Source organism: Lactuca sativa, chromosome 1 (genome assembly GCF_002870075.4).
Source record: "Lactuca sativa cultivar Salinas chromosome 1, Lsat_Salinas_v11, whole genome shotgun sequence".
NCBI classification, from domain to species: Eukaryota; Viridiplantae; Streptophyta; class Magnoliopsida; order Asterales; family Asteraceae; genus Lactuca; species Lactuca sativa.
The window spans coordinates 32929368-32956327 of NC_056623.2; the positions used below are offsets into that span (position 1 = coordinate 32929368).

Consider the following 26960-nt stretch of genomic DNA (forward strand, 5'->3'; position numbering starts at 1 on the left):
TAAGAGATAGTGTTAAGATATGCACAAAGTATGCGATCAGCTAAAGGAGTGAACACACATAAACATGCACAAATACATAGATCTATCACATAAGCAACTTGTATCCTCCCCCAAAACATAGTAAAACCGAAAAACAAGGGGTATGAACTCACATTGCTTTGATGTTTTCGGTGATGAGATGAGGAGATCTCGGCCCTAGGTGTGTTCTTGAGATGATTTTCGAGCTCTAAGGTGTTCTAAGAGCATAGATCATAAAATAATATGGGTTAAGAAGAGATTTAAGGTGTAAACTTGAAGTTAAACTTCTTGAGTAGGAGTAGCTTACCAAAATGGATGAGTTTTTGATGAAGTTCTCTTGAAACACCCACACAACTCACGAAATTTGGAAGGGAATTATGAGAGGATTTCTTTGAGTTTTGAGAGGAAAAGATGAGAGAAAATGTTGAGTTTTAAAATGAAAAGTGATGGTGGGGAGGCCTTATGGCCGTGAGCTTGAAGAGGGGAGAGGGAGAGAGAAAACGTTGCATAGATACATGGGACTTACCATGTTGTATGGTGGTTACTGTGCATGGATGACCACCATGCAACATTGAGGTGGCACTTGCAAGTTAAATCTTCTATTTTCTTTTCTTTTTCTTTTTTGTTTTGATTGGGCCGAGAATGGGCTAGGAGAAAAAAGAAGTGAGATAGTTTGGGCCATTCCTTGACCTAGTTTGAAATTATGAGGCTCAAAATCATATTTTTTGGCCCATTGGGCCTTTATGAGGGTTCACGGCCCAATGGTGCCCAAGGATGTAGTTTATGGCCCATTTGGGCTTATGAAACTAGTTATGGCCCATCATGACCCATTAGAAATAAGATGGATTATTCTAGGCTCATATGACCTAAAATACTCTAGTTTCTTGGAGGTGGGTCCAATTAGAGCCCAAATAGGGTTCCTAGGCCCAAAGTAGTCAAATTGAAAGTATATCGATCCATTAGGCCCAATAACAGGATCCTAGTCTGTATTAACTTGAACCGGGATTTCTAGGGTTTTCAATCCATATGAGATGTATTGTATTAGGTTTTGAACTTAAATCAAGAGTTTGGATTCAAATGGATGGTTTTGATTAATCATAGAGTATGATTTTCACTTATAGTACATGCCTCACAATAGATGATGTTTACATAAGAATAGAATTTCCTGGCAAAAATGCTAGTTGTGACATGAAATCTTTATTTATGTTTTTTAAACGAACTATTTTTTGTCACTCTCATCTCTCTCTATCTCTCATTTTTAAGTTAAATCATGATTACCATTATGATCATTGGCCGCCAGTCAGAACCACTATCGGAACCACCGGACCACCGCCTCCAGAATCACCATAACATGCCAAAATCACCATAACACCGCCAGAACAACTATAATGTCATCAAAACCACAGTAATGTTGCCAAAATCACTCTTTACTCCCTTTGAACGTATTTGTTCGTCATCTTCCTCTATCTCGCTCCATCCGACACCATCTCATCCGCTTCCTGCCTATCTAAACTGTTACCAGATCTCGTTTCATTAGCCACAAGATTAGGTTCCACCAAATCTGAAGTGGAATGCCATCGGATTTGTTTTGATCTGGTTCCACAATCCTCATGGATTTTCACCTTGTAAAATCGTATGTGAAAGTATGCCCAAAAGCCACGACGATGTTGCTGGCTGCTCCACCTTCATTCTGACATTATCAAATCCTCTCCTCTTCGATCTCAGAGCGTTCTCCCAAATCTTTTTTTCCTTGGTGCCGACGATCAAATATGTTATCTCAGCAGTTATCATTTCATAATATTCCTAATTTCCTCTCTATATGTTGATCAAATTGTGTGTGAATGGGTGAATCGATCGATTATTGTGTATGGTGATATCTAACTCAACTTGCAATTTTCCATGGCGCTCTGTTGCTTTCGCTTACACCCATTGAAATGTTAAGTGTTTAGTAGCCGATTGTCTTTGTTCATAAGGGTTTTTTTTATTATGCACCACTTTTTTCTTTTAATTTGCTATCTTGCACGTAGTGTTCAAATTAATGCCTAGTTATTGTTAATTGAATTCATTGAATGATTTATAAATATATAATTGCCCGTAAAAGTTTCTTCTCTTAATTACAAAACATCAAAATTATAAAATTGATCCCTAAACTATTTTTTCTTATTCACAAAGCATCAAAAAACTATTTCCTTTAATGTTTTAGGTTTAAGATAGTTATAAATTTAACCCCTAATTTTTTTATTTACAATGTTTTCAGTTTTATTTAAAATATGTTTTTTTTACAATTGAATGAAAACCAAAAAATCATATGTGATTATATGGATAACATGTGGTTATAAACAATTATAATTTTTTAATTTGTAATGAATCACTTTTTTTTATTTTTTTGTATTGATTCGATTTTGTTGATTATTATAAGACGGTTATATTTTCTAATGGTTGATTTTTTTTTTTAATTTGTATTGGTTCACAATTGATTATATGTATCTAACCATATAATTACATTTTTGATTTCTTGACTCAATAGATATTCTTCTATATATAATCACATGTGATTATATGTATTTAATCACATACGATTTATATGGACAAAAATGAATCATGTACATATAAATCATATGTGATTAAATACATATAATCATATGTGATTAAATACATATAATCACACGTGATTATATACACGATAAAAAAATATTGAATCAAGAACACGAAAACAAATCTTTATCCACATTAATCATATGTGATTAGATACATGTAAACACCTATTATTTATTTGGACAAGATTCATTTTTTGCTTTCTCGATTTAATAATTTTTCTCTAGTAGTTAATCACATTTGATTATATGTATCTAATCATATATGATGTATATGGACAAAAACGAATTTTGTCCATATAAAGCATATGTGATGAAATACATCTATAATCACATGTAATTATGTACAATGCGACATGTAACAACGTAAATTTTCAACCAAAATTTTCAATTTCAAAACACATTTATTCCAATAATAAACCCACAAAGAATAACAATGTCAAATCATCGAAACTCATGTCTAAAAACTGTATATAAAACTCCAGGATCCTCTCATTCATAACTCAATCTCCGATGAGTACAATCAAGTCGGCGCCTTCCCGGCTTCCCGTGATCCTAAGAAGTACCTGAAACACATAACACATAACACGGTAAGCAGAAAGCTTAGTGAGTTCCCCAAAATACCACACACAACTCATTAGCCACTCTAGGCCATAACTCAATAAGACCCTCCGGTCAGTGTGTCTCAGTAGGACCCTCCAGTCCCAACTCAGTAAACTCATAATTACAATATTCAGCATAATCACAAAGACATAATGCAGAATATCACAATACACAAATAAGTACATAGGATAGCTCAATCATGAAAATATACCATTCTTGGTAAGTATAGTGAGAAGACTCACCTCGTAAGCTAGCAAGTAAAAGTCTCATAGTCAGGAATATCGAACTAGCTTCCGCCTAACATATTAGATAAATATCTCAAATCAATACTCCACTCATACTCAATTACACTAAATGTTGCTCTCTCATTTTCTCTAACTCTTGGAATGGGTAAAAGACCATTTTACCCCTCCATGGTCTCCATCACTTATGATGACCAAACCCTAAAGTCAATAGAAGTCAATCTCGAGTCAACAGTTCCAGTTTGACCTGACTCACCGAGTGCACTCTTGTGACTCGTTGAGTCCAATCGTTCCTCAGATGTTTTCGTGAAGGTCCAGCTCGTCGAGTTAACCCCTAATTCGCTGAGTTACAGCATAGCCAGCTCATCGGGACAAACCCTCACCGACTCGTCGAGTCGGTTCCTCGACTCGGCGAGTCCATTCAGACTCTTTTCTCATTCAGACGATTTCAAGGCAGAAAACCTTCCCAAACTCTAGATCTACACTCGTAAGGCTAGTTTATCACGTAAAGTCACATGCTTTATGTCCATGCATGGCACTAAGGGATTGAAATGCCAAAACATACCTTAAAAAGGGTTTTTTTCACTCAAGATCATTATTATGCCAAAACATACCTTTCCAAGAAGCTTTAAGGTGAAATAGCCATGGATCTAGCAACTCCTTCTCGTCCCTTGGCTTGGAATCCTTCTCTTCTCTTCAAAAGATGCACCAAACACTCAAGGTTAGCTCAAAACTCTCTCTCAAAGCTCACATGCTGATTAGGGTTTACTCTGAGGGAAGTATAGCCGCAGATGAGGCTATAAGTTCCCTTAAATAGGCCCCAGACCAGGGATTTAGGGTTTCCCGTCACAACGTCTACTCGACGAGTCAGCTCTTGGACTCGTTGAGTAGGTCATTAGTCCCACGTGGCACATCGCGACTCTACTCGACGAGTTGAAGCACCAACTTGTCGAGTAGCTCAATAGTCCTGAAAAATAATTAAATAAAATAAACAATATACCTGGAAGTCCGGATGTTACACTTCAACAAATATTTTCTACATAAATCTTATGTGATAAGATAGATATAATCACAAGTGATTAAATACACAGGACCAACTATTGATTTAAAAACGCAAAAATGCATATTATCCATATAAATCATATGTTATTAAATACGTATAGTCACATGTGATTATATGTATCTAATCTCATATGATTTGTTTGGATAAAATTCATTTTTGCTTTCTCGATTCAATATTTGTTCTTTTTCCATATTAATCATATGTTATTAATGTTGGAATAGTGTCTAAGGCTGCAACTATATTAGGCAAGTATTTGACCCGGTTGTGCATGGTCCTTTTGGGTTGCCTTCACCATAGCAACTTGATAGGATGATTTATTAAGAGAGAGTAAATATTATTAGTATATTATGAGAATAATATAAAGAATAATATATTGTTATTTGATTAATATAAGTCATAGAATTAATTGAAATTAATTTGGTGACTTAAAGAGATTAATTAAATAAGAGGGTATAAACTGTCAATTGTTGGATAGTTAAACTTTAGACTGTAAATCCATATTGAATAGATAGTGGACGGATTCTAGAAGCTATGGATAGCTTCAAATCGTCCAAGGTTATCTAAGGAATGGATTTGGATTGCTTTAAGAGAAGATTATCCAATTAGGGTTTAAGTTGTAACCCTTAAGGAGTCTACAAGTATAAATAGATCCTATGGGAAAGGGAAATCGGCACTTGATCTAAAGTATAGAAACCCTGGCCGATTTCCTCCCCTCTCCTCTCTCTCAAATCATCCTCCTTGCTATTTGGTGTTTGTAAGCCATTAGAGGAGTGACAATTGTGACTCTAGAGCTCTAAGACAACAAGATCAAACAAGAGATTCAAAGGTATGATTCTAGATCTGTTTTAACATTGTTCTTATACCTAAATAGTCATTAGAAGTCTTGGATTCAAAGCATGTTTAATTAGAAAGCCTAGATCCAAGCATTAGGGTTTTGCATGCGCACATAGGAAAGTTCTTATGGCTAAAACCCATCAGTGGTATCAGAGACTAGCTTGGTTTTCATTAAATTGTTGCTTAATTGTCTGAAACTAAACTGCAAAATTCGATTTTTATGTTTCTGAGTCATGGACTCGGCGAGTTCCATAGTGGACTCGGCGAGTCACTTGGTGCACTCGGCGAGTCCAAGCGTCAGGAATGGCCAGATTCGGGATTTCTTCATGATTATCTTATGGAAACTTACCTTAATCATATTAGATCAACCCTAATCCGATTTTTTGATATATATGACTATTATCTTGATCTAATTAAAGATATTTATCAACTAATAAAATATTTAATTTCCTTATATGATAATTAATTAATTATTTTGATTAATTTGGTAATTATCTTGCAAGAAATTTTGAATAAATCAAATATAGATAATTAGGAAATTAATTGTTAATTAAAATTATTTGTTATTTGATCCTCCATGTTTTAAATGTTTAAAACTTGTCCTCAAGTTTTGAAATTTATATTTTGTGATTAAAAGTTTTAATTTAAACAATTTAAATTTCAAACCCTAGATTTTAAAAAGTTTAAAATACAACTATATACTAATATAATATTACAAGAATAATATGTATATATGTATAACTAAAATTCTAGTCTTACCGTTAGTAGACCTCATTCACGAAGCCGATCTATAAGGTGGGTATAAGGTTGCGGCCTATAAAATGGCGCTTAATGGGTGTACACTCACACCCACCGCTTGCTTGATCGGTGGAGGGTCGTTAGCCGAACGGGTAGGATAGGGCAACCTCATCCTCTCATTAAAAGTATAATAGGAAATACAAAGTAACTACACATATTTTAAAATTTCCCAATCTTAGTTACTTTAGGAAAAGTGAATTGATGCAATCCCATGAAATTACACTTTGCACCCCTGCTAAGAAATTAGTGGAGTGTGTGTGGTTTACCGGCACACTAATTGGTTCTAAGCAAAGGTGGCAAAGGGTGATTCATTGTTTATCATAGTTTGATGGAGTGTGTGTGGTTTACCGGCACATCGAATAGGTGATCGTTACAATGAAGGCACCATGTGAATTTGCATGGTAATTCACACCCGCTATGTGATCCTCAGTATCCCAGTCACAAACAAGAGGGGCATATCGAGATTTAAACATGTCATTGAATAGTTTTCAATGAATCTCATCCGAACCTAGGAATTCTCAATACATTTAGGACTAATAGTTAGGTTTCATGGTGGAGAATTAGTGAATCGTCATTCACTTACCTTCAATTTATTTGCATGTTAGATTACGGCATCCCTTTTCTAATATGTAAATGTTGTTGTTAGATCCAAGCCCTAATTTTTCTTATTGGGTGATAATTAGGGATTCATATTCTAATCTATCTTTCTCCTTTCTATTTGTAGATGTCGAACGCAAACAACACTGCTGCTAGTTCTTTCACGTTGATGAGCCTTTGCCAAAAGGTCACCTTCGATGGAACGAACTTTAGCGAATGGATAAGATACATTCGCACCATTGCTCACTATGAGGATAAGGAGTATGTCCTCGATGATAAGCTCGAGAAAATCAACCTTGAAATTGCTACTCCGGCTGAAATTACCGCTTTTGAAACTCATGAGCGAGATGCAACGAAGGTACATTGCATCATGATAGCCACCATGAACTCCGAATTCCAAAAGTCCTACGAGGACATGTACCCGAACGAGATGCATCAGGACTTATTGGAGAGATACCACCAAAACGCAAGACAAGAGCGTTATGAGATTTTCACTAACATGATTTCCACTAAGATGGGTCATGGAGAGTCTCTTACCGTGCACCTGCAAAAGATGCAAAGGTATGTCGACCGCCTTCGCAAGTTAAATGTTGACTTTGGGGAAGACTTGGCGATCGACATGGTGCTTCACTCTTTGCCTCCGATGTACAATCAATTTAGGATGACCTACCACATGAACAAAGAGGAGGTCACCCTAAGCAAACTCCAAGGTCTCTTGAGGGTCACTGAGAGCAACTTCAAAGACAAGTCTGTTGCACCAACTCCCAACCCACCAGCTGCTCCTGTCTTGGCTATTGGTCAAGGAAAGGGAAAGAAGAGGAAGGCTTCGTCTAAGAACTATCGCAAGGTTAAAGCCCGAGATGATGCCTCTTCTAGTGGGACCAAAGTTGATCCTGCTAAGCCCTGCCCTAACCCTAAGGAGGCAGAGTGCCAGCACTGCCACAAGATAGGACATTGGAAGAGAAGCTTCCGAGAATACCTGCAAGCCATCAAGGAAGGAAAGATCAAGCCATCTTTCGCAGGTATATACACAATTAAATCTAACGATTCTAATCATGCTATTTCTTGGGTTCTTGATACCGGTTGTGGTTACCACATTTGTTCTAATGTGCAGGGACTAAAAAGAAGTAGGGATATGGAGCAGGGAAGAATCAATATAATCATGGGGAACAGAAGATCGTCGCCTATGACCAAGATTGGAGTGTATTCTTTAGTGCTTAGGAATAATTTATGTTTAGATTTGAACAATTGTTTCTATTCACCAGAAATGGCTAGAAACATCATTTCATTTCATGGTTTATATAGACAAGGTTTTAGATTTTCTTTTAATAATAAGAATGGTTCTATTTTGGCTTATCTAAATGGTGTCTTTTACTTTGAAGCTATACCATGTAATGGAATTTATGAAACTGTTATGATTGTTGATAACTTAGGAAATGATGTTTTGAACATAGATTCTTCCACTAGTATGGATAAAGCATCCTTGTGGCATTGTCGTCTTGGACATGTCAACAAGAAACGCATAGCCCAACTCCAAAAGGATGGAGTGTTGGAGTAATTCGACCTTAGGGAAGATGACACGTGCGAGTCTTGTTTACTTGGAAAGATGACTAAATCACCCTTCACGAATACGTGTGAAAGGGGTGAGGGCCTATTGGACCTAATACATACTGATGTATGTGGACCATTTAGATCAACCACCAAGGATGGGAACTGCTTCTACGTGACTTTCTGATGGGTTTTGGTTATAAGACATCCTATGTGCTCATACAAACCCTAATGCTTGGATCTAGGTTCCTCTATTGTACATGCTTTGAATCCAAGACTATAAACCCTAATTCTAGCATATGGAAATCGATATTAACATATAATTAGGTTTATGATATTACCTTGATTGTTATGTAGCAATAACAATCCTAATTCCTCCTTTAATTGACTTTGGAAGGCTTAGAGTCACAAGTGTCACTCCTTGCTTGAGAAGTCCATTTATGGACTTAAGTAAGCATCTCGCAGATGGAATCTTTGCTTCGATGAGAAAGTCAAAGAGTTTGGATTTGTACGAAGCGAAGATGAATCATGTGTATATGTCAAAGCCAGTGGGAGTATAGTAAGCTTCCTCGTTCTATATGTCGATGACATATTACTCATAGGAAACGACATCCCGACTCTGCAGGAGGTTAAGTCCTGGCTTGGGGAGTGCTTCGCTATGAAGGACCTCGGAGAGGCTTCTTACATTTTGGGAATAAGGATAGTAAGAGAAAGAAGTAAGAGACTAATTGGACTTAGTAAGAACACTTACTTAGAGAAGGTACTAAAACGTTTTAGTATGGAAAACTCGAAGAAGGGAGAATTACCGATACAAAGTAATGCCAAATTGAGTAAGACTCAAAGTCCGAGTACCGAAGCTGAAATAGCAGAAATGAGCCGAATACCATACGCTTTCGCAGTTGGCTCAATCATGTACGCTATGACTTGTACTCGCCCTGATGTAGCCTTCGCTTTGAGCATGGTTAGTAGATATCAAGGGAACCCTGACAGAGTCCATTGGATTGCGGTGAAGAATATCCTTAAGTACCTCCGGAGGACGAAGGAATGGTTCTTAGTCCTCGGAGGGAGTGATGACTTGAAGGTGCGAGGGTATAGTGATGCCAGCTTTCAGACCGACAGGGACAACTACCGTTCATAGTCGGGATGGGTCTTTACCCTAAATGGAGGAGCAGTGACATGGAAACGTTCCAAGCAGGAAACCGTAGCTGATTCAACGTGCGAATCAGAGTACATTGCAGCGAGCGAAGCGTCGAAGGAGGCAATATGGCTAAAGAACTTCATCGGTGATCTTGCAGTTGTACCTGCCATAAAGGAGCCCATGGAGATTTTCCGTGACAACGAAGGAGCGGTTGCCTTGACCAAGTAACCGAGGGATCATGGTAGATCACGACATATCTACAGAAAATATCACTTCATTAGATATCATGTAGAAGAAGGACAACACATAGTGAATAAGATATCATCGGAAGATAACCCAGCAGATCCGCTTACGAAGGGACTGAGTAGGGTTAAGCACTTGCAGCATGCTAGGAGTATTGGGCTGAAGGATGATATTAGCGTAGATTATATAGTATTAGAAACGTGTAATAGATAAATGTAATTAACATTTGACGATTAAATAAAGGAGTTTTATTTATAAGTAATGTTACTGTCTTATGTTAATTGTTTAACTATTGTTTCATTTTGCATGTTTTGACTTCCAAAATAATTGAGTTTATTAGGAATAATCGAATTATTCAAATTGTCCACAATCGTTCATGTGTTGGAAGTAGATATGAATGAAGATTGTCGTGAATTGGTGTGTAGATTGTTTAAATGGTATTAGACATAGCAAAAGGTTGCTGCAACGTTCATGAGTGCTTATGAACTAGTTTTGAGCATTGGAATAAACCCGCGCTTGCTGGAATCACCGTATGGAATATGATATATAAGAGGTGATCGCAAGACGATAATATCATATAGTCTTAAAACCTAGATATATGGTTTGTTATTTGTTAATTGATTGTACATTGATAATGCGAAAACGCATCAGTAACTCGGTGTTATAAAACGCATTGTTGTATATAGTTGGTTAATGAATAAGTAAATGCATATAAGTCGAAGTTTATCTGTAACTTTTATCTAAGAAGGTAAAAGCGATATCTTGGCCGCTCGATGATTTGATTTGACTTATGTGCTGGGCCCGGTCAGAACTGAATTGATGTGTTCGATTAAGTTCTATGTCGAATAAATCAGAGATCGAGAAACCTAAATGCTTGACTAACCATTCCATAGGATTGTCAGCATGATATCTAACAGAGGACTATACGATCCCTTATCTAAAGGACAAGATTGATTAGATCAGAGTTTGACAGCGTCTTTGAGAGCTACGATTGCAAACCAAATTGTACTTGTGCATATAGTTACTAGACTTATCCAAGTTGGAGACTATTGGAATAGTGTCTAAGGTTGCAACTATATTAGGCAAGTATTTGACCCAGTTGTGCATGGTCCTTTTGGGTTGCCTTCACCATAGCAACTTGATAGGATGATTTATTAAGAGAGAGTAAATATTATTAGTATATTATGAGAATAATATAAAGAATAATATATTGTTATTTGATTAATATAAGTCATAGAATTAATTGGAATTAATTTGGTGACTTAAAGAGATTAATTAAATAAGAGGGTATAAACTGTCAATTGTTTGATAGTTAAACTTTAGACTGTAAATCCATATTGAATAGATAGTGGACGCATTCTAGAAGCCATGGATAGCTTCAAATCGTCCAAGGTTATCTAAGGAATGGATTTGGATTGCTTTAAGAGAAGATTATCCAATTAGGGTTTAAGCTGTAACCCTTAAGGAGTCTACAAGTATAAATAGATCCTATGGGAAAGGGAAATCGGCACTTGATCTAAAGTATAGAAACCCTGGCCGATTTCCTCCCCTCTTCTCTCTCTCAAATCATCCTCCTTGATATTTGGTGTGTGTAAGCCATTAGAGGAGTGACAATTATGACTCTAGAGCTCCAAGACAACAAGATCAAACAAGAGATTCAAAGGTATGATTCTAGATCTATTTTAACATTGTTCTTATACCTAAATAGTCATTAGAAGTCTTGGAATCAAAGCATGTTTAATTAGAAATCCTAGATCCAAGCATTAGGGTTTTGCATGCGCACGTAGGAAAGTTGCTTATGGCTAAAACCCATCAATTAAATACATATAATTACATGTGATTATACGTATCTAATTATATATGATTTATGTGGACGATATTCATTTTTATGTTCACAATTCAATAGTTATGCTCTTATATTTAATCATATCTTATTATGTGTATCTAATCACATGTGATTTATATGGACAAGATCAATTCATTTTTGTCTATATAAATCATATGTGATTAGATACATATAATTACATGTGATTAGATAAATGAGAAAAATTATTGAATCGAAAACTCGAAAATGAATTTTTTTTCCATATAAATCATATGTGATTACATACATTTAATCACATGTGATTAGATACATGAGAACAACTATAGAATCAAGACGCGGAAACAAATATTTTCTACATAAATCATATGTGATTAAATACATATAATCACATATGATTAAATACATGAGCCCAACTACTGAGTCGAAAACGGTAATGCATATCGTTCATATAAATCGTATGTGATTAAATACATATAATCACATGTGGTTATATGTATCTAATTGCATACTATTTATGAGGACAATATTGGTTTTTTCTTTCTCGATTCAATATTTATTCTCATTATTTAATCAAATGTGATTAGATTATATGTATTTAATTACATATGAATTGTATGGACAGTATTCGTTGTCCGTTTTCCATTCAATATTTTCTCTCGTGTATTTAATCACACATGATTATATGTATCACACGACATATGATTTATGTACGCAAGATTTGTTTTTGACGTGCTTGATTCAAAAGTTCTTCTTTTGCCATATTAATCATATGTGATTATATATATATATATATATATATATATATATATATATATATATATATATATATATATATATATATAATCACATGTGATTAAATACAAGAGAAAATTATTGAATCGAAAATTCAAAAACAAATCTTGTCTATATAGATAATGTGTGGTTAGATACATATAATAACATGTGATTATATGTATTTAATCAAATATGATATATTTGATTAAATACATATAATCATATATGATTTATGTGATTATGTGTATTTAAATACACATGAACAACTATTCAATCACATATGATATATGGACAAGATTCATTATCACGTTCTCGATTCAATAATTGTTCTTTGTCAACTTTAATCATATGTGATTAAATACATAAAATCGCATGTGATTATATGTATCTAATCACATATGATTTATATGAACAAAAAAGAATTTGGTATGTATAAATCGTATGTCATTAGATATATATAACTGTATGTGATTATATATAAGAGAACAACCACTGAATAAAAAAAACGCAAAACAAATATTTGTTCGCATTAATCATACATTATTAAATACATATAATTACAAATGATTAAATGCATGAAAAAAATTATTGAAAGGAAAGCATGAATTTGGCTATAATTTATATAAATCATATGTGATTAGATACATATAATCATATGTGATTATATGTATTTAATCACATGCTATTTATGTGAATATTATACATATAATTACACATGATTTATGTCATTATATGCATTTAATCACATATGTTGTTGGTGTTTGTAGGTAGTGTGTGGTGATCATGTGATAGGGATGAGTGGTGGTGTATGGTTGGTTGTGATGGTGGTGGAGGTGGGGGAAGGTGGTGGGTAGTAGTGATAGGTGGTGGTGAGGTCATGATGGTAGTTGGTTAGTGGTGGTGGTGAAGGGTGGTGTGTATGTGTGTGTGTGGGGGGGGGGGGGGTAGTAGGGTGGTGTGTATGTGTGTGTGTGTGTGGGGGGGGGGGGTAGTGGGGTGGGGTGTATGTATGTGTGTGTGTGTGGGGGGGGGGGTTATGATGGGTGGTGGATAAGACGGTGGTCATATTGATAAATGGGTAATGACTGGTGGTGGTGGTAGGTGGCGAGTAGTGATGATATGGTTAGGTAGAGGTAGTGAGTGGTGGTTGGTAGTGGAGATGGTGGTGACGAGTAGTGATGGTTGGTGGAGGTGACAGGTGGTGTGTGAGTGGTTGTGACATGTAGTGGTGATGGGTGGTGGAGGCGGGTAGTGATGGGTGGTGGAGGCAAGTGGTGATGGTTGGGTGGTGGTAGGTGGTGGCAGTTTTGGTGAGTGGTGGGTGAAGGTGGTGGTGGTGGTGGTGGTGGATGGTGATGATGGGTAGTGGTGGTGGGTGTTGGTGGTGGTGGCAAGTGGTGGTGATGGGTAATGAAGGTGGGTGGGGTGGTGGTGATGGGTGGTTGAGGTGGATGGTGATGGTGGGTTGTAGTTTTGGGTGGGTGGTAGTAGGTGGTGATGGTGATGACATGTGGTAGTTTTGGTAGGTGATGGGTAGGGGCTGTGGTAGCGGGTTGTGGTGATGAGTGGTGGTGATGAATGGTGGGTGATGGGTGGTGGTGGTGGCGGGTGGTGGTGATGGGTAGTGGAGATGGTGGTAGGTGGTCTTGGATGGGTGGTGAGTAGTGTTGGTTAGTGAGTTTTTTAATTGTTTCTAATTATTTTTTTTATTTATATGAATATTATTTTATGATTTTAAATAAAAAATCATGTGGTCCAAATTTGTTTTCAAATGTTCTTGCTATAAAAAATGATCTCGATAAAAAAATGATCTCGATACACCAAAAAGGTTGAGAACGCGAGAACACATCTGACTCATCTAAATATTCAAATCTAAGGCTATTATCAAACGGGTAATTTGTGACATCCCCAAAATCTCGGCCAGAAAAGACCGGTTTCATTTATGGTTTTTAAACATTTTCAGAGTAAATTCTTTTGATTTAAAAGAGTTGTGGAATTTGTTCCCAAAAACAAAACATGATAAAAATAGATTTTTATCAAAATATTTCATAAAGAAATATAATTTCATTTCATAATCAAAAATCGGGATGTCATGTTCCGATACAGACCATAAAGCATAAACGATAACATTACAAGTCATTCAACAAATATATACATATACAGACTTGTAAACAAAACAACTTGATGATTCATCCATCTTATGCCCTTGCGCCACTTCCTGTAATACAAATAAACTGAGTGGGTCAGGCTTTGGGGCCTAGTGAGCATATAAGGTTTTCAACCCGCAATAAATAATTATATTTAGTTTCATCAACCAACAATAACCCGATTACCCATTCCCGTTATCCTCACTTTACGTCCCTAAAACAACATCTATCTTCAAGGGACCTAATCTAGGATTTTCAGCGGGACGAACATTACTGCTAAGGGGTTTCCTCAACAGTAGATGTCCTAAAGGCAACCATGAGGGGGATAGAGTACACCGGTGAACACATCGTTCACAACACCTACAGGTTATGAGTCTGCTAGCGTTCCACATGACTGTCTAGAAAGAGTCTGTGGTCGTTATCCATACTCCGCTGGATAACTAGATCAACAACAACAACATCGAGGCCTCTCATCTGTTTATCACACATCAACTATCTACCCATGTTCTACCCAACATATTAGTAGATAAAAATATATATTTTTTATGCATAGTTTAAAACGTGTATAGCATTCTCATTCAATACATATTCCAAACAACAGTTGAGACACATACACATAACACGTATTTCATAGAGAATAAATCATATCTATGAGATAGAAGAAAGTGAATATACATTCACACATATAACAACAAAATATACACATAACACATATTTCGTATAAAATACTTCATAATTATGCGTTAGAAGAAAGTGACTACACACTCACATGATCAGAGGATGATCGGACAACACTACGACTTGTAGAAGTAGTATTCTTCGGTAGATCTGGAAGATCTTCACAAAAACCGGGCTCCTCGCGGGCAGAGCTTCGGCTCGGAAATCTCACTTCTTGGGATCTTCGGGACTTCGGAACTTGCTTTGGGACTCAGGAATGATACCGGGGCTTCGGGATATAATTGGCACGCAAACTAAGGCGAAAACTAGAGAGAAAGGAAGAAAAATGGCAAGGAAACTGGCTGATCTCGGTTTCTATTTATAGGGTGCTGGGTCTGGGATTACGCTGGGCGTACCAAGCTTTACGCTGGGCGTACTCAACATCACTGCATGCGTCACTTAGTGGCACTCAAGTATTGGTCAAGCAACTTGCACTCATCCGAGTACGCTGGGCGTACTCAAATTACGCTCGACGTAATTTGACTCGTCAAATTTCTAAATTGCGTAACTTTCGCATACGAGCTCCGTTTTTGACGTTATTTATATCCACGTGTATTTTAGAGCATACTCTATAACTTTCATTTAGACTCCGTCGGCTAATTTTGAGTTTATTTTTATTATTTATTTTTAGTAAGCCGGGACAGAAAAACTTCGTTAGAAATTCATAACTTCTTCGTCTAACGTCCGTTTTCGTCCCTCTTTCTGTCGTTGCACTACTATCGACGAGATCTTCGATTCTTGTTTAGAAAGCTTCGGCTAAAACTCGCTCGATCTCAATTTGAACTTTTGGGCTGTCTACTGCTAAGCTGAAACTTCGAAAAATTATAACTTCCTCATACGAAGTCAGATTAAGGCGTTCTTTTTATGCACGCTCTCGGTTCAATATTATCTATGTCTTTTGTGTTGATAACTAAGGCTAAATATCACTCCTTTGTAAATTCATTATTTACGTCACGTTGTGCCACACCGGTTTTGTCGCGATACTTCGACATGTCATAACTTCTTCGTTATAACTCGAATTTCAACATTCTTTATATTTTCAGAAACCTCGTCTCAACCACTACATCTCTGTGCATCGATATCGGGTTTATATGACATTTCATTTTTACGCTTATTTTTATTTTTGATTAAATCAAATCCCATAATTAAGCAGATAAGCATAAAACACATAATTCGCGAATAATACATTCTTATTATTTCAAATGGGTTACAAAGGTTAACCTAGACTATTACATTGCTAAAAATGGCAAGCCCAGAAACATGGGCGCTACATAATTTATGTTAATTCTAAAACTATTGGTAGTAAAATGTAACTTTTAAAATGGCATAAGGGTATAACAGTAATTGGAACTTCAGGTCAATCCTATAATTTCTCATTCCCACTCTTGTTTCAATTAAAGATTGCCGTCTCCATATCCCCTCTCAAACGATTTTCGTAGCCCTAGTATAACCTTCATACCAGCCGCCATCTCCTCTAAAATACCGTTGCCATCTTCTCTGCCTCACCATCGTATCTCGCAACCATCCCAACCAGCATTAGCAACATCGCTTCGCCATTACAACCTCTTGGCCTCGTCAATTTAATATATTTCATCAGCCTCCATAGCCCCTCATCCTCTCCACGACAGTTTGAGTTGAAGCTTACAATAGTCACATACACTTTACTTTCTAAGTATGCTTCATAATACGACCATCGACATCTTCAAATATATGATTTTCATATCTTTTCAACCCTGGCCACAATACCTCTCCAGCTACCGCTAAAACCACCTTGCCTCCTCTATCCCTTTAACACCCTTATTGCTTCTAGCCACTAAGGAAAACCTAACTCTTGAAACCTCTGCAATAACGTCTGTTGCATCACTTCACCTATCCCATCTCTTCTTTAGTGTTTTTATCATATGGTTGTTTCATAACTAAGGTTTAGAGAAAGAAGATGTTCAGACTCTAGGGTTCAGATCAAAAGGACAACTTTGGAGCCAAGGTTTGATTACATGCCATTATGTGGTTTCTTCTGATGAATAGCGACTACTATTTTCATCATTTAACTAGTTTTTATTATCATGTATGCCTTTACAATTGTGCTCCTTTGTTAATTGTATGTCATATTCCTTGTCAAAGTTCTTTTTTATATTTTTTCAAATCTTGAAGCGAAGAGAAAAAAATGTTGTCAGGTTGGAGCAAGTGATTTTGATGTGTATACGTAGGACCAACAACTCAACAAGTATTTCCATAAAACTAAGTTTTCTAAGGACCCCTTGATGTTCCTTAATATTTTTTGATTTTATTTTTTGAAGTAATATATTATTCATATATGAATAAAACTCTATTCATATATGAATAAATAATATTAAATAAATTTCCAGAAAATATTATATTATAGGATAGGAAATAAAAAAAACTTAGAAAAATACTAAACTGTTAATAAAGGTTTCAAGCAATCGAAGTTAGTGACATAAAAAAATGATTCTCAATTCACTCCTATATATAAGTATTTACTATGAAAATATTTGAGAAACTTGAAAAAAAGATTCATTCTCTTTGATATAATTTGATTTATTGTTAATGATTACAACTGTGTTTTATTCACTTAGGATCAAAATTATGTTTGATTAATAAGTTAAGCATTTACTTTAGATGATTACACATAATTGTTTCTTTAACATTTTTGCAGATAGAATGAATAAATATGCATATAGTGGGAGATTTACCAAATGAAACACCGACACCAACGCCTCTCTAGGAGGAAGTGAAAATGTGTTTTATTTATTTATGATTGTCATTGTAGGACTAGTTGTCGTTTCATTCATTTTAATATTTTGTTGATCTTTTTATTGTCTTTACATGTTATTGTCATTTTTGTAGATATTGATCGAAGAAAAAGGAATGGTAGAATTTTTTAGGTATCGTGTCTACTCCTTCTCCTGCTCGTTACACAAGTTCGCAAATCATTTGATTCAGATAAAAGAAAGGGGTTGCGACCGATTCAAGAAAATGATTGATATAGGGATGAATTTTGCAATTTTTTTTTCCTTTGAAGTGGGTTAATCACTGTTGAATATACTTATGTATAAATGTATGAAACTAGTATTGGCATATTATTTTATGAATATAAATGTATAAACTCAATCTTTGAAAAATTTATTTTATGAATATAAGTTTTAATGTATTGATTTTTTTATCTGTTACCATATATGATTAGTAGTTTATTTAAGAGTAAAAACATATATTTTTATATTTACAAATGTTTTATTCATATATGATTGAAAACATTTTGATGAATAATAAATTAGAAAAAAATTTATTTGACAGAAAAATTAATATGAATTATCTTTATCACCTATTAATAAAAGAAATAAAAAATCAGTTAACATTTTATTTTAGGTAAATAATCAATATTGCTAAATTTTAGGAAATTAAGATTTGTATTTAATTTGTTTTAATTTAAAATAAATACACAATTACTAATATATTTTTATAATATGATTGATCCAGAAGTGTTCTCATTTCTCAATCTTTTTGGTGTTCTTATCCCTTTTTATTTATATATATATATATATATATATATATATATATATATATATATATATATATATATATATATATATATATATATATATATATATATATATATATATATATAACACCTAAATTTAGAAAACATAAAAAGGAAAAATACTAGCAAGATTTTAAAGTAATTTAACCCGGTAACATTTGATGAAGACATTTAAATTAGTTAAATCAAATATACCATATATTTGGTGTTGCTGATTTGTTGAAAATAAAAATAGAGAAAGAAAGAAAAAAAAGACCTGGAATCCAAATTGACAGAAGTACAAGATTTGGCTACAACCCCAATAAAGCAGGAGAGAGAAAGGCCGTATACGGAATGAGGATACGGCACTGTCCGACACCCACCCCCTGCCCCACGCGCCTTTCCTTGCCCTTTTACCTTTGTACCCTCATTCGTTCTTATTCCTTTTCTACCCTTTTCCTTTTGTTTCTATTCCCAAATATGAGTATGAAAGTAAATTACATTTATGTCCCAAAATATTATAGTACATTTTTGCAATTTTGGTTAAGTAATTTTCTTTTTTGGTAATTTTGGTCCTTATTTAAACGTAATAAATCCTTTGATGTTTTTGTCTATGCTCCAAGCAATTTGTTATTCTTGATACATTAACATATATCTGATTTATTATAATATTAATATAAAGATATGTTAGTATTATATTTTAGGTCAGAGACAAAAAATGTTACAAGATTCTCAAAACTCAATCTCAATTTATGAATTTGAAGCATTTTTGAACTTTTTTATGAAATTGTTTTTTAGGTACATTTGATAAAATTTCATTAATCTATAAAATTCATGTCACTTATAACCCAAACCGTGAATAATTGCTTATAAACTTAAAAAATACATTTAGTGTTAAAGTTTAAAATAAATTATTAAATAATTGAAATTTAGAGTATATTACAACACAATTGATGGAGATCGTTCATAAAATTTTATCTAAATAAAAAAATAAACTAAATTAAAACAAAATAAAAGGACTTGAAATCTTGAAAAGTTGATTTTGGGGACCTAGTTAGTGGCTCATCACAAGTTCTTTATATGACATTCATAAGTCTTCTAACTTTATTTAGATAAAAAGTTGAAAATAAAAGTTCAATCATTTTATCCATATTGTTTGTCATACTTGTATTGGTTTTCAATTTTTAGATTACGTGTTTAATAAATCAATGTATATTTTTGTCATTAGTATATTTGAAGATTTTTTTAAGGAAGGTCCAAAAAGGTGTAAATTTGATCTTCACTTGATAATTAAATAACAGGAAAATGATTGAGGAGGGTAATTAAGTTTCAAAATTATTCAAAAAATATCATTCAAGTTTAACATGTACAAAAAATATATCTGAATTAAGGTCTTAGTACACAAAATACCATCCAAATACATGTTTTGTTTAAATTACACCTTATGGTAATCGATATATTGGGTTAATATTATCGGTTTAAAAATTACAAAAAATTATGAATTGCATGGCTTGGACTGATAAGGAAAATGACGTAGGATGGTAACTAAGTTTTCAAATTTGTTCAAAAAACAACATTCAAGTTTAGTCAATACAAAAAATATCAATGAAGTAAGAGCACAGTACACATAATACCATCTAAATACACGTTTTGTTCAAATCACACCTTATGGTAACTTTTAGGTGAGTAACTACTTAGCATATATATTGTTTAGTTGGTATATTTAATGAACAACTTTTACATCTTCTTGAATGGCCTCTTCCTCTAAATCTATTATCTCCATCTCAAGCACCAACATTTCCAAATCAAAAGGAACTAGACTGAGTTTTAGAACCAACTGACTCTTCATTAACCCATTTCCAAAAATCATTTTTTCCTTCTTCTTGGGATCCTTCATATTAAAAAAAACATTTCACATAACAAATAAATTTTTAAAAGGAGATGATAAAGCTTTCAGATACAATCACTAAAAAGTTATAACAAACCTTAAAATTTCTACAAAGGATTAGCCTTCATGGATGACTTTTAATTTTGAGAAAGGTAGTCATATTTACAAGGCTTTATATCATCAATGTCCCATTTGATATGGAAATGTTGGTACCTGAGTTAGAGATCATAGATTAGAGGATGAGACCACAAAAGAAGAAGCAGAAAAGAAAGTAGTAATTCAAGATAGGTATAACTATAATTGGTTTCATTTAAGAGGGTTATATGTTAAGTAATGTCATGTATATCAATTAATGTGCCAACTAAGCATTAAATATGCCAACTACACAATATATATGCCAAGTCAACCACTTATCTGAAGCAACCGGTTACCATAAGTTGTGATTTAAACAAAACGTGTATTTGTATGATTTTATGTGTACAAAGACCTTATTTCACTGCCATTTTTTTGTATTGGCTAAACTTGAATGATGTTTTTTAAACAAATTTACAACTTAGTTACTCTCCTAAAATCAGGACTGGCCCAAAGATATAGTTGATCCAGGACGAAAAGAAAAAACGGACCCCAAAGTCATAAATATAATAAAAATAAAATAAAAAATAGACATACCGTTATAAAATTCACTATTAATATTAAAAAAATATAAATATGGTCAAAACATTACAAAACAACTAATTTAAAGAAAAATATTTCTCCTAACATTTTCACATAAGTTAATTTTGTTTCTTTATATAATTATATCATATATTCTAGAAATTTTGGGTCACTTAAAGACATAGGCCATGAACGACTGTCCGGGTTGACAACCATTAGGGGCGGGCCGGCGAGGCAGCGTAATTTACAATATTTCATTAAACTTAAATGATATAAACTTAATTACAATTCTAAAAGTCATTTTTTCCTAAAATAATATACGTGTCAAAAAATTGTAGTCTGGATGGAAAGAGTAGTTGAACTTAGAAGGGGGCAATATGGTCATTGCATAACGAAAAACCGAAACCGGTGATCTGGAATCTAGAAATAAAGAGGGGTAAAATAGGAAATTCAAGAAAAAGTTAGACGTCACGATCAATGGGCAATACCCCTCTTGTCTCCTTTGAGGTTGATCTTCCCACGTTATGATTGTTAAAACCACCAAGTGAAAGACACACTTCAACCGGATTTCTTTCTCTCCGGTGGCCGCCGTCACCTCCGCCACCTTCTCGCTCCCTATCTATGTCTCTCATTTTCTGCTCTTCACTCGCTACCAAGACCTCAATCTGTTTACTTACCATCCGGAAGTTTATAAATTCACGTTTTCCGTTGTAATTCGTCTTCGTTTCATCGTTTACGTAGATTCTGTCGTTACTGAAGATCCAGCTTCAGACAACTTGAAAAAGAGAGATTTTTCATATCTCGAAGCTCGTACGCATACCGATGCATACCTAGCTTTTTAGCTATCTAAATCAACAGTTGTTTTCGTCTTTTGCTTTTGTTGGATTTTTTTTTCTTCACATTTAACACTTTTCAGCCACCTGAGTGGTAGCCAATTCGGTTGGCCAATAATGAGGATGAACACAAAATTAGAAATGTAGCTTGTTAGTATATTTGTTGTAATTTGCAAAATTTGTTACTTTTAACTTCGACGTGCTTGATATCTGTTTTTAATGAACCTAAGCTATGAAGAGATTTAACTGGTTTAAGCAAATTTCTAACAATGGGAAGTTGGAAAGGAGGTTGTCCCTTGGGGAATACAAGAGAGCCGTGTCATGGTCGAAGTATCTAGTGTCGACTGGAGGTGAGATTAAAGCGAAAGGGGAAGAAGAGGAAGAACTGGAATGGAGTGCTGATATGTCACAGTTGTTTATTGGGAATAAATTCGCCATGGGAAAGCACAGTAGGATTTACAGAGGAGTTTATAAGCAAAATGATGTTGCTGTTAAGCTTATCAGTCAACCTGAAGAAGATCGCGATTTGGCTTCCATGTTAGAAAGACAATTCACTTCTGAGGTCGACATGCTTTTTCGTCTCAAACATCCCAACATCATCACTGTAAGTACATATTCTCATTGTAGTGTAATTATGTAAATCTCTGCGTTTCTTGTTCTTTTGATTATATATTCTGACTTTATCATATGAGGATTGAGGACACAAGAACATATTTAAGATTAAGAACTTGAAGGGTTTTTAATCATTATCTGTTATGATTGTTAGTGCAAGCTTATTGCTGCAAACAGCTAAAACAAGATCAATAGTCAACAGATTCACTTGTTTTCTGATTAGGTTTATGGCTACCAAAACCAAACGCACCATTAATTTTGAATTGTAATTACCAGGAATGAGAATATATGGAAGCAATATTTGTTAAGTAGAATGTAAAGTTGATGTGGTCATGTGGCTATGAATTTGGGGTGAAATTTTAGTAGAGAAATCGCCAACCATTCTTTCAAAATCATTATTATTCTTTTCAAGAAAACGAATGCATGTTTTTCTACCAAACAAATTAAAATGATAGTAATATTTTCAAGTGGTTGGCATTTGCCATTTGTTAAATCCTGATAGTTTGCAAGATTAAGACTTATAGAATTTAGACAGTGCCAGCTGGTTATTCTCATAAGTTGGGCCCCATTATAAGAGAATACAAAGGTCAAAACGTGTGCCTTCAGTCTGTTGACACGTCACATCAAAGGTAATTCATTGGGTGATGATATATAACACAAGTGTTCGATTCTGATTCTAATTAATTACGAACCCTTTATAATTTGTAGTATTCTAAATTAGCAACATAATAACATTACATTTATGTTGGTAACTGATAAGCAGCATTTAATTTCCTGTTGTGATGCAGTTTTTTGCAGCCTGTAAGAAACCACCAGTGTTCTGTATAATCAACGAGTATCTTTGTGGTGGTTCTCTGAGGGCATATCTTCATCAACAGGAGCCATATTCATTGCATCCCAACTTAGTTTTGAAGTTGGCGATTGACATTGCAAGGGGAATGCAATATCTTCATTCACAGGGTATAATTCACAGAGATCTTAAATCTGAAAATCTACTTCTTGGTGAAGATATGTGTGTAAAAGTAGCAGATTTTGGTATTTCCTGTTTAGAATCTCAGTGTGGAAGTGTAAAGGGATTTACAGGCACTTATCGATGGATGGCTCCTGAAATGATTAAAGAAAAGAAACACACAAAGAAAATCGATGTTTATAGTTTTGCCATTGTCATGTGGGAGCTTTTAACTGCCTTGACGCCATTTGACAACATGACTCCTGAACAGGCTGCATTTGCAGTATGCCAAAAGGTATCTTTATTAATCATATAGCTTATTTATTATGTATGTGTCAATGCCTATTTTACCCTCAAACTTTCTGCAGAATGCTAGACCCCCATTGCATGCTTCATGTCCAAAGGCATTTTGTGGACTCATCAGGCGTTGTTGGTCTAGTAAACCAGATAAGAGGCCTGGTTTTGATGAAATAGTCAAAGTGTTGGAAGGATATGCAGCATCAGTTGAGCGAGATCCTGACTTCCTTGCAACATATGAACCTGGTGGTGATCGGACTTTCTTGATATGCTACCCGAGGCGCCAGAAATCTACTCCAACAAGATGATAATTAAGATATTCCTATGAGTATTAGCATTTAATTGTCTTTATGTTAAGATGGTCAAATTGTGCGGTATATATATGTGACTGTGAGTGCAAGCTTTCTTAGTATTATTTTTATTATTATGTGCAAGGAGACATACAATGCCTTCCCTCCTTTATTCAAGTTGAATATTGTGTTTTGAGAGTAGTAATATTATTTTGTCTAAGGCCCTCTTTCTTCCGTTACTACTAAGTATTTTTTGGATAAATGATGTTAAAAAAATAATGTTCTTCTTATGTTTAATAGAATGAAGAGAGTGTCATTTCGAAATCTCCAAAATACGCAAAAAAAAAAAAATAGTGACCGATTGCTTGACAACATTTTGTACCTTGAAGTCGATCCGACATCTTTAATATCTCACCAATCGAAGAATATTGAATCCGGGTAATGAAAAATTATCCCACACCGTCTTTAATCATTTCACGATCAATGAATAAATCTTTAATTGTCTCAACCTTCAAATATAGGAAATAATTCACAAAAAGGTTTGTCACCCTCCACTTATTTTTCCAAAACTGAGTATTAGATAAATTACTAACCACTGTTCACACGAAAGAAGCTAACCATTCGGATTCATAATGAATTGACATTCATTTGGGTAAAAGTGCATAGTTGGAATCAAATAAACTACCATGCCAAGTCTCATTTATCTTTATCCACCATAATATAATATGATTTTCATGATATGGTTATGATATGGTTAGAAAATCATAATGGAGTTCGAAAATGACCATTTTTAGAATGATAATCTGTGAGAACCACGGTTATAAAATTAATTAAATTTTTATATTAAAAAATCAAATTTATTAATCAATTATTTTAAAAAATTATTATTTAAGAAATATTTTTTTAGTTATATAAAGAGAATTATAATCAATGATTTAAATAAATATGTGAAGTTATATCACCTTATAATCTATATTAATTTTATTTTATTTTTCAATGTAATGTTATTAATTTAATATAATTAAAATGAGAAAATTAAAATTTTGAAATTTAAAATGAGGAATCAATTATTGATTTAATGTAATTAGAGTGGAAATTTAAAATTTGAAATTTGAAATGGATAATTAATAGATTGACAAGTGGCATGATAGGTGATATATAACATTAATGAGGAGTCCTAATTATATGACACTTGTCAAGATGAGATTAAACTTATTTTTTTACTATGTGTAAAACTCATGTATTACATGGGTTCATTTAAAAGAAAAATTAAATATGAAATTCTAAACATTTAAAAGTCTGAAAGAAAAATATTGAATTATTATAATTATCATGTTTTTTTTTAATTTAAACAAATAATTTAGATAAATAAACAAAGGAAACTAATAAGGTTTTAATTTAGAAATTTTAAAATTAAAAGGAAAATCAATTAATGAAATTGATATGCATTTATTATTACATTTAAATATTATGTGAAATATGATAAAATGAAGAAAAAAAAAACACAAAATACCATATGGAAAAATTTTAATTGAAAATAACCACAAAATGACATGTGGCCAAATCAATGAGAGTGTGACGTGTATCAAAAAGATTTTTATTTATTAGAGTAGATTAGAATAGGGATTTTCATGATATGGTTATAAAATCATAATGGAGTTCGAAAATGACCATTTTTAGAATGATAATTATTTTGGTTTTCTATAAAAATGGTCATTTTTTGTAATATCATTTATAGAAAATGATCTCTAATTATGTGTTTTTTTTGTCCTGCTAGGCTCGATTTACCAACACCTTTTGTGTTCATTTTTTTTTGTTATTGCCCAAGAGCCAAATGAATATCTTGTTTAGTGCTGATTTACATTAATTCATCAACCGGTATTAAAATCGAACTCCTAAAGTCAAAATGGTTTCTTTTAGCTTTCCTGATTGGATATTTATATCGAATGCTTATCATATTTCAAACATATTAATTGATTTACTTAACACCTTGGTAAAATGACATAAATTTACACCTACGTCTTTAAAAATAAATCATTAAGAAATCCATTAAACATATTATAGTTTTCTCTAACCAAAAAACTTACATAATTCTTAAGCTCAAATGACTAAAATATATCAAAGCAATAAAATTGTTTAACATGATTCAAAATTCATAAATACTTATAATGCTCCTTCGATGGTGACAATTTTGAAATTATACGTTACATTTAGTAGTTGTAGTTATAGAGGATCTAAGAATATGAGTAACATATGTGACAGTTTGGCCGAGTGGTCTAAGGCGCCAGATTTAGGCTCTGGTCCGAAAGGGCGTGGGTTCAAATCCCACAGCTGTCATTTTTTCTTTTTAATATAACTGATATTTTTGGATGTACAATCATATAAATATGATACGATTTGCAAGTATTAATTACTTTTATTTCCGGGAAGTAATGAGAATATTTGGAACTCCAATTATCCAACCATATATTAAATTTGCTCAAAATAAAAAAAGCGATGGAATAATCTTTTTTTGTTTCATCGTTATATGAAACAAAAATATCTGTTTTTTAATTCTTTTGGAGAAACTAGCTCAAATTTTGTAGAAATACACTTGAAGATGTTATATAATTACCATAAGATTATATATTTCATGTGAAAATATATCAGTCATTTTTGTAGTGTGCATATTTTGGTGTTAATTAGGATACATTCTTGAACAAATGATTTTTTGTATTCCCAAGACTTAAAATCTACCAATCAAAAAAGAAAATGCCAAAAT

General features: G+C 33.7%; 1 protein-coding gene and 1 non-coding gene across 2 annotated transcripts; both read left to right on the forward strand.

The window, feature by feature from the left end:
* The first annotated feature begins 21747 nt into the window (after positions 1-21747).
* On the forward strand, positions 21748-24438 carry LOC111913544 (serine/threonine/tyrosine-protein kinase HT1). Its single transcript, XM_023909261.3, has 3 exons — positions 21748-22655; positions 23452-23907; positions 23981-24438. Exons 1-3 carry the CDS (start codon positions 22284-22286, stop codon positions 24215-24217), a joined length of 1065 nt encoding a protein of 354 aa, XP_023765029.1. The 5' UTR covers positions 21748-22283; the 3' UTR covers positions 24218-24438.
* Positions 24439-26456: 2018 nt separating this feature from the next.
* On the forward strand, positions 26457-26536 carry TRNAL-UAG (transfer RNA leucine (anticodon UAG)). Its single transcript has one exon. It is a non-coding gene; the product is annotated as a tRNA-Leu (tRNA).
* The last annotated feature ends 424 nt before the right edge of the window (positions 26537-26960 follow it).

What these genes read in the sequence shown, in the direction of transcription:
- LOC111913544 (XM_023909261.3), top strand. Translation starts at nt 22,284, where the DNA reads ATGAAGAGATTTAACTGGTTTAAGCAAATTTCTAACAATGGGAAGTTG. An exon ending in AACATCCCAACATCATCACT is followed by an intron (nt 22,656 to 23,451) that starts GTAAGTACATAT and finishes GTTGTGATGCAG; the next exon opens with TTTTTTGCAGCCTGTAAGAA. An exon ending in CATTTGCAGTATGCCAAAAG is followed by an intron (nt 23,908 to 23,980) that starts GTATCTTTATTA and finishes AACTTTCTGCAG; the next exon opens with AATGCTAGACCCCCATTGCA.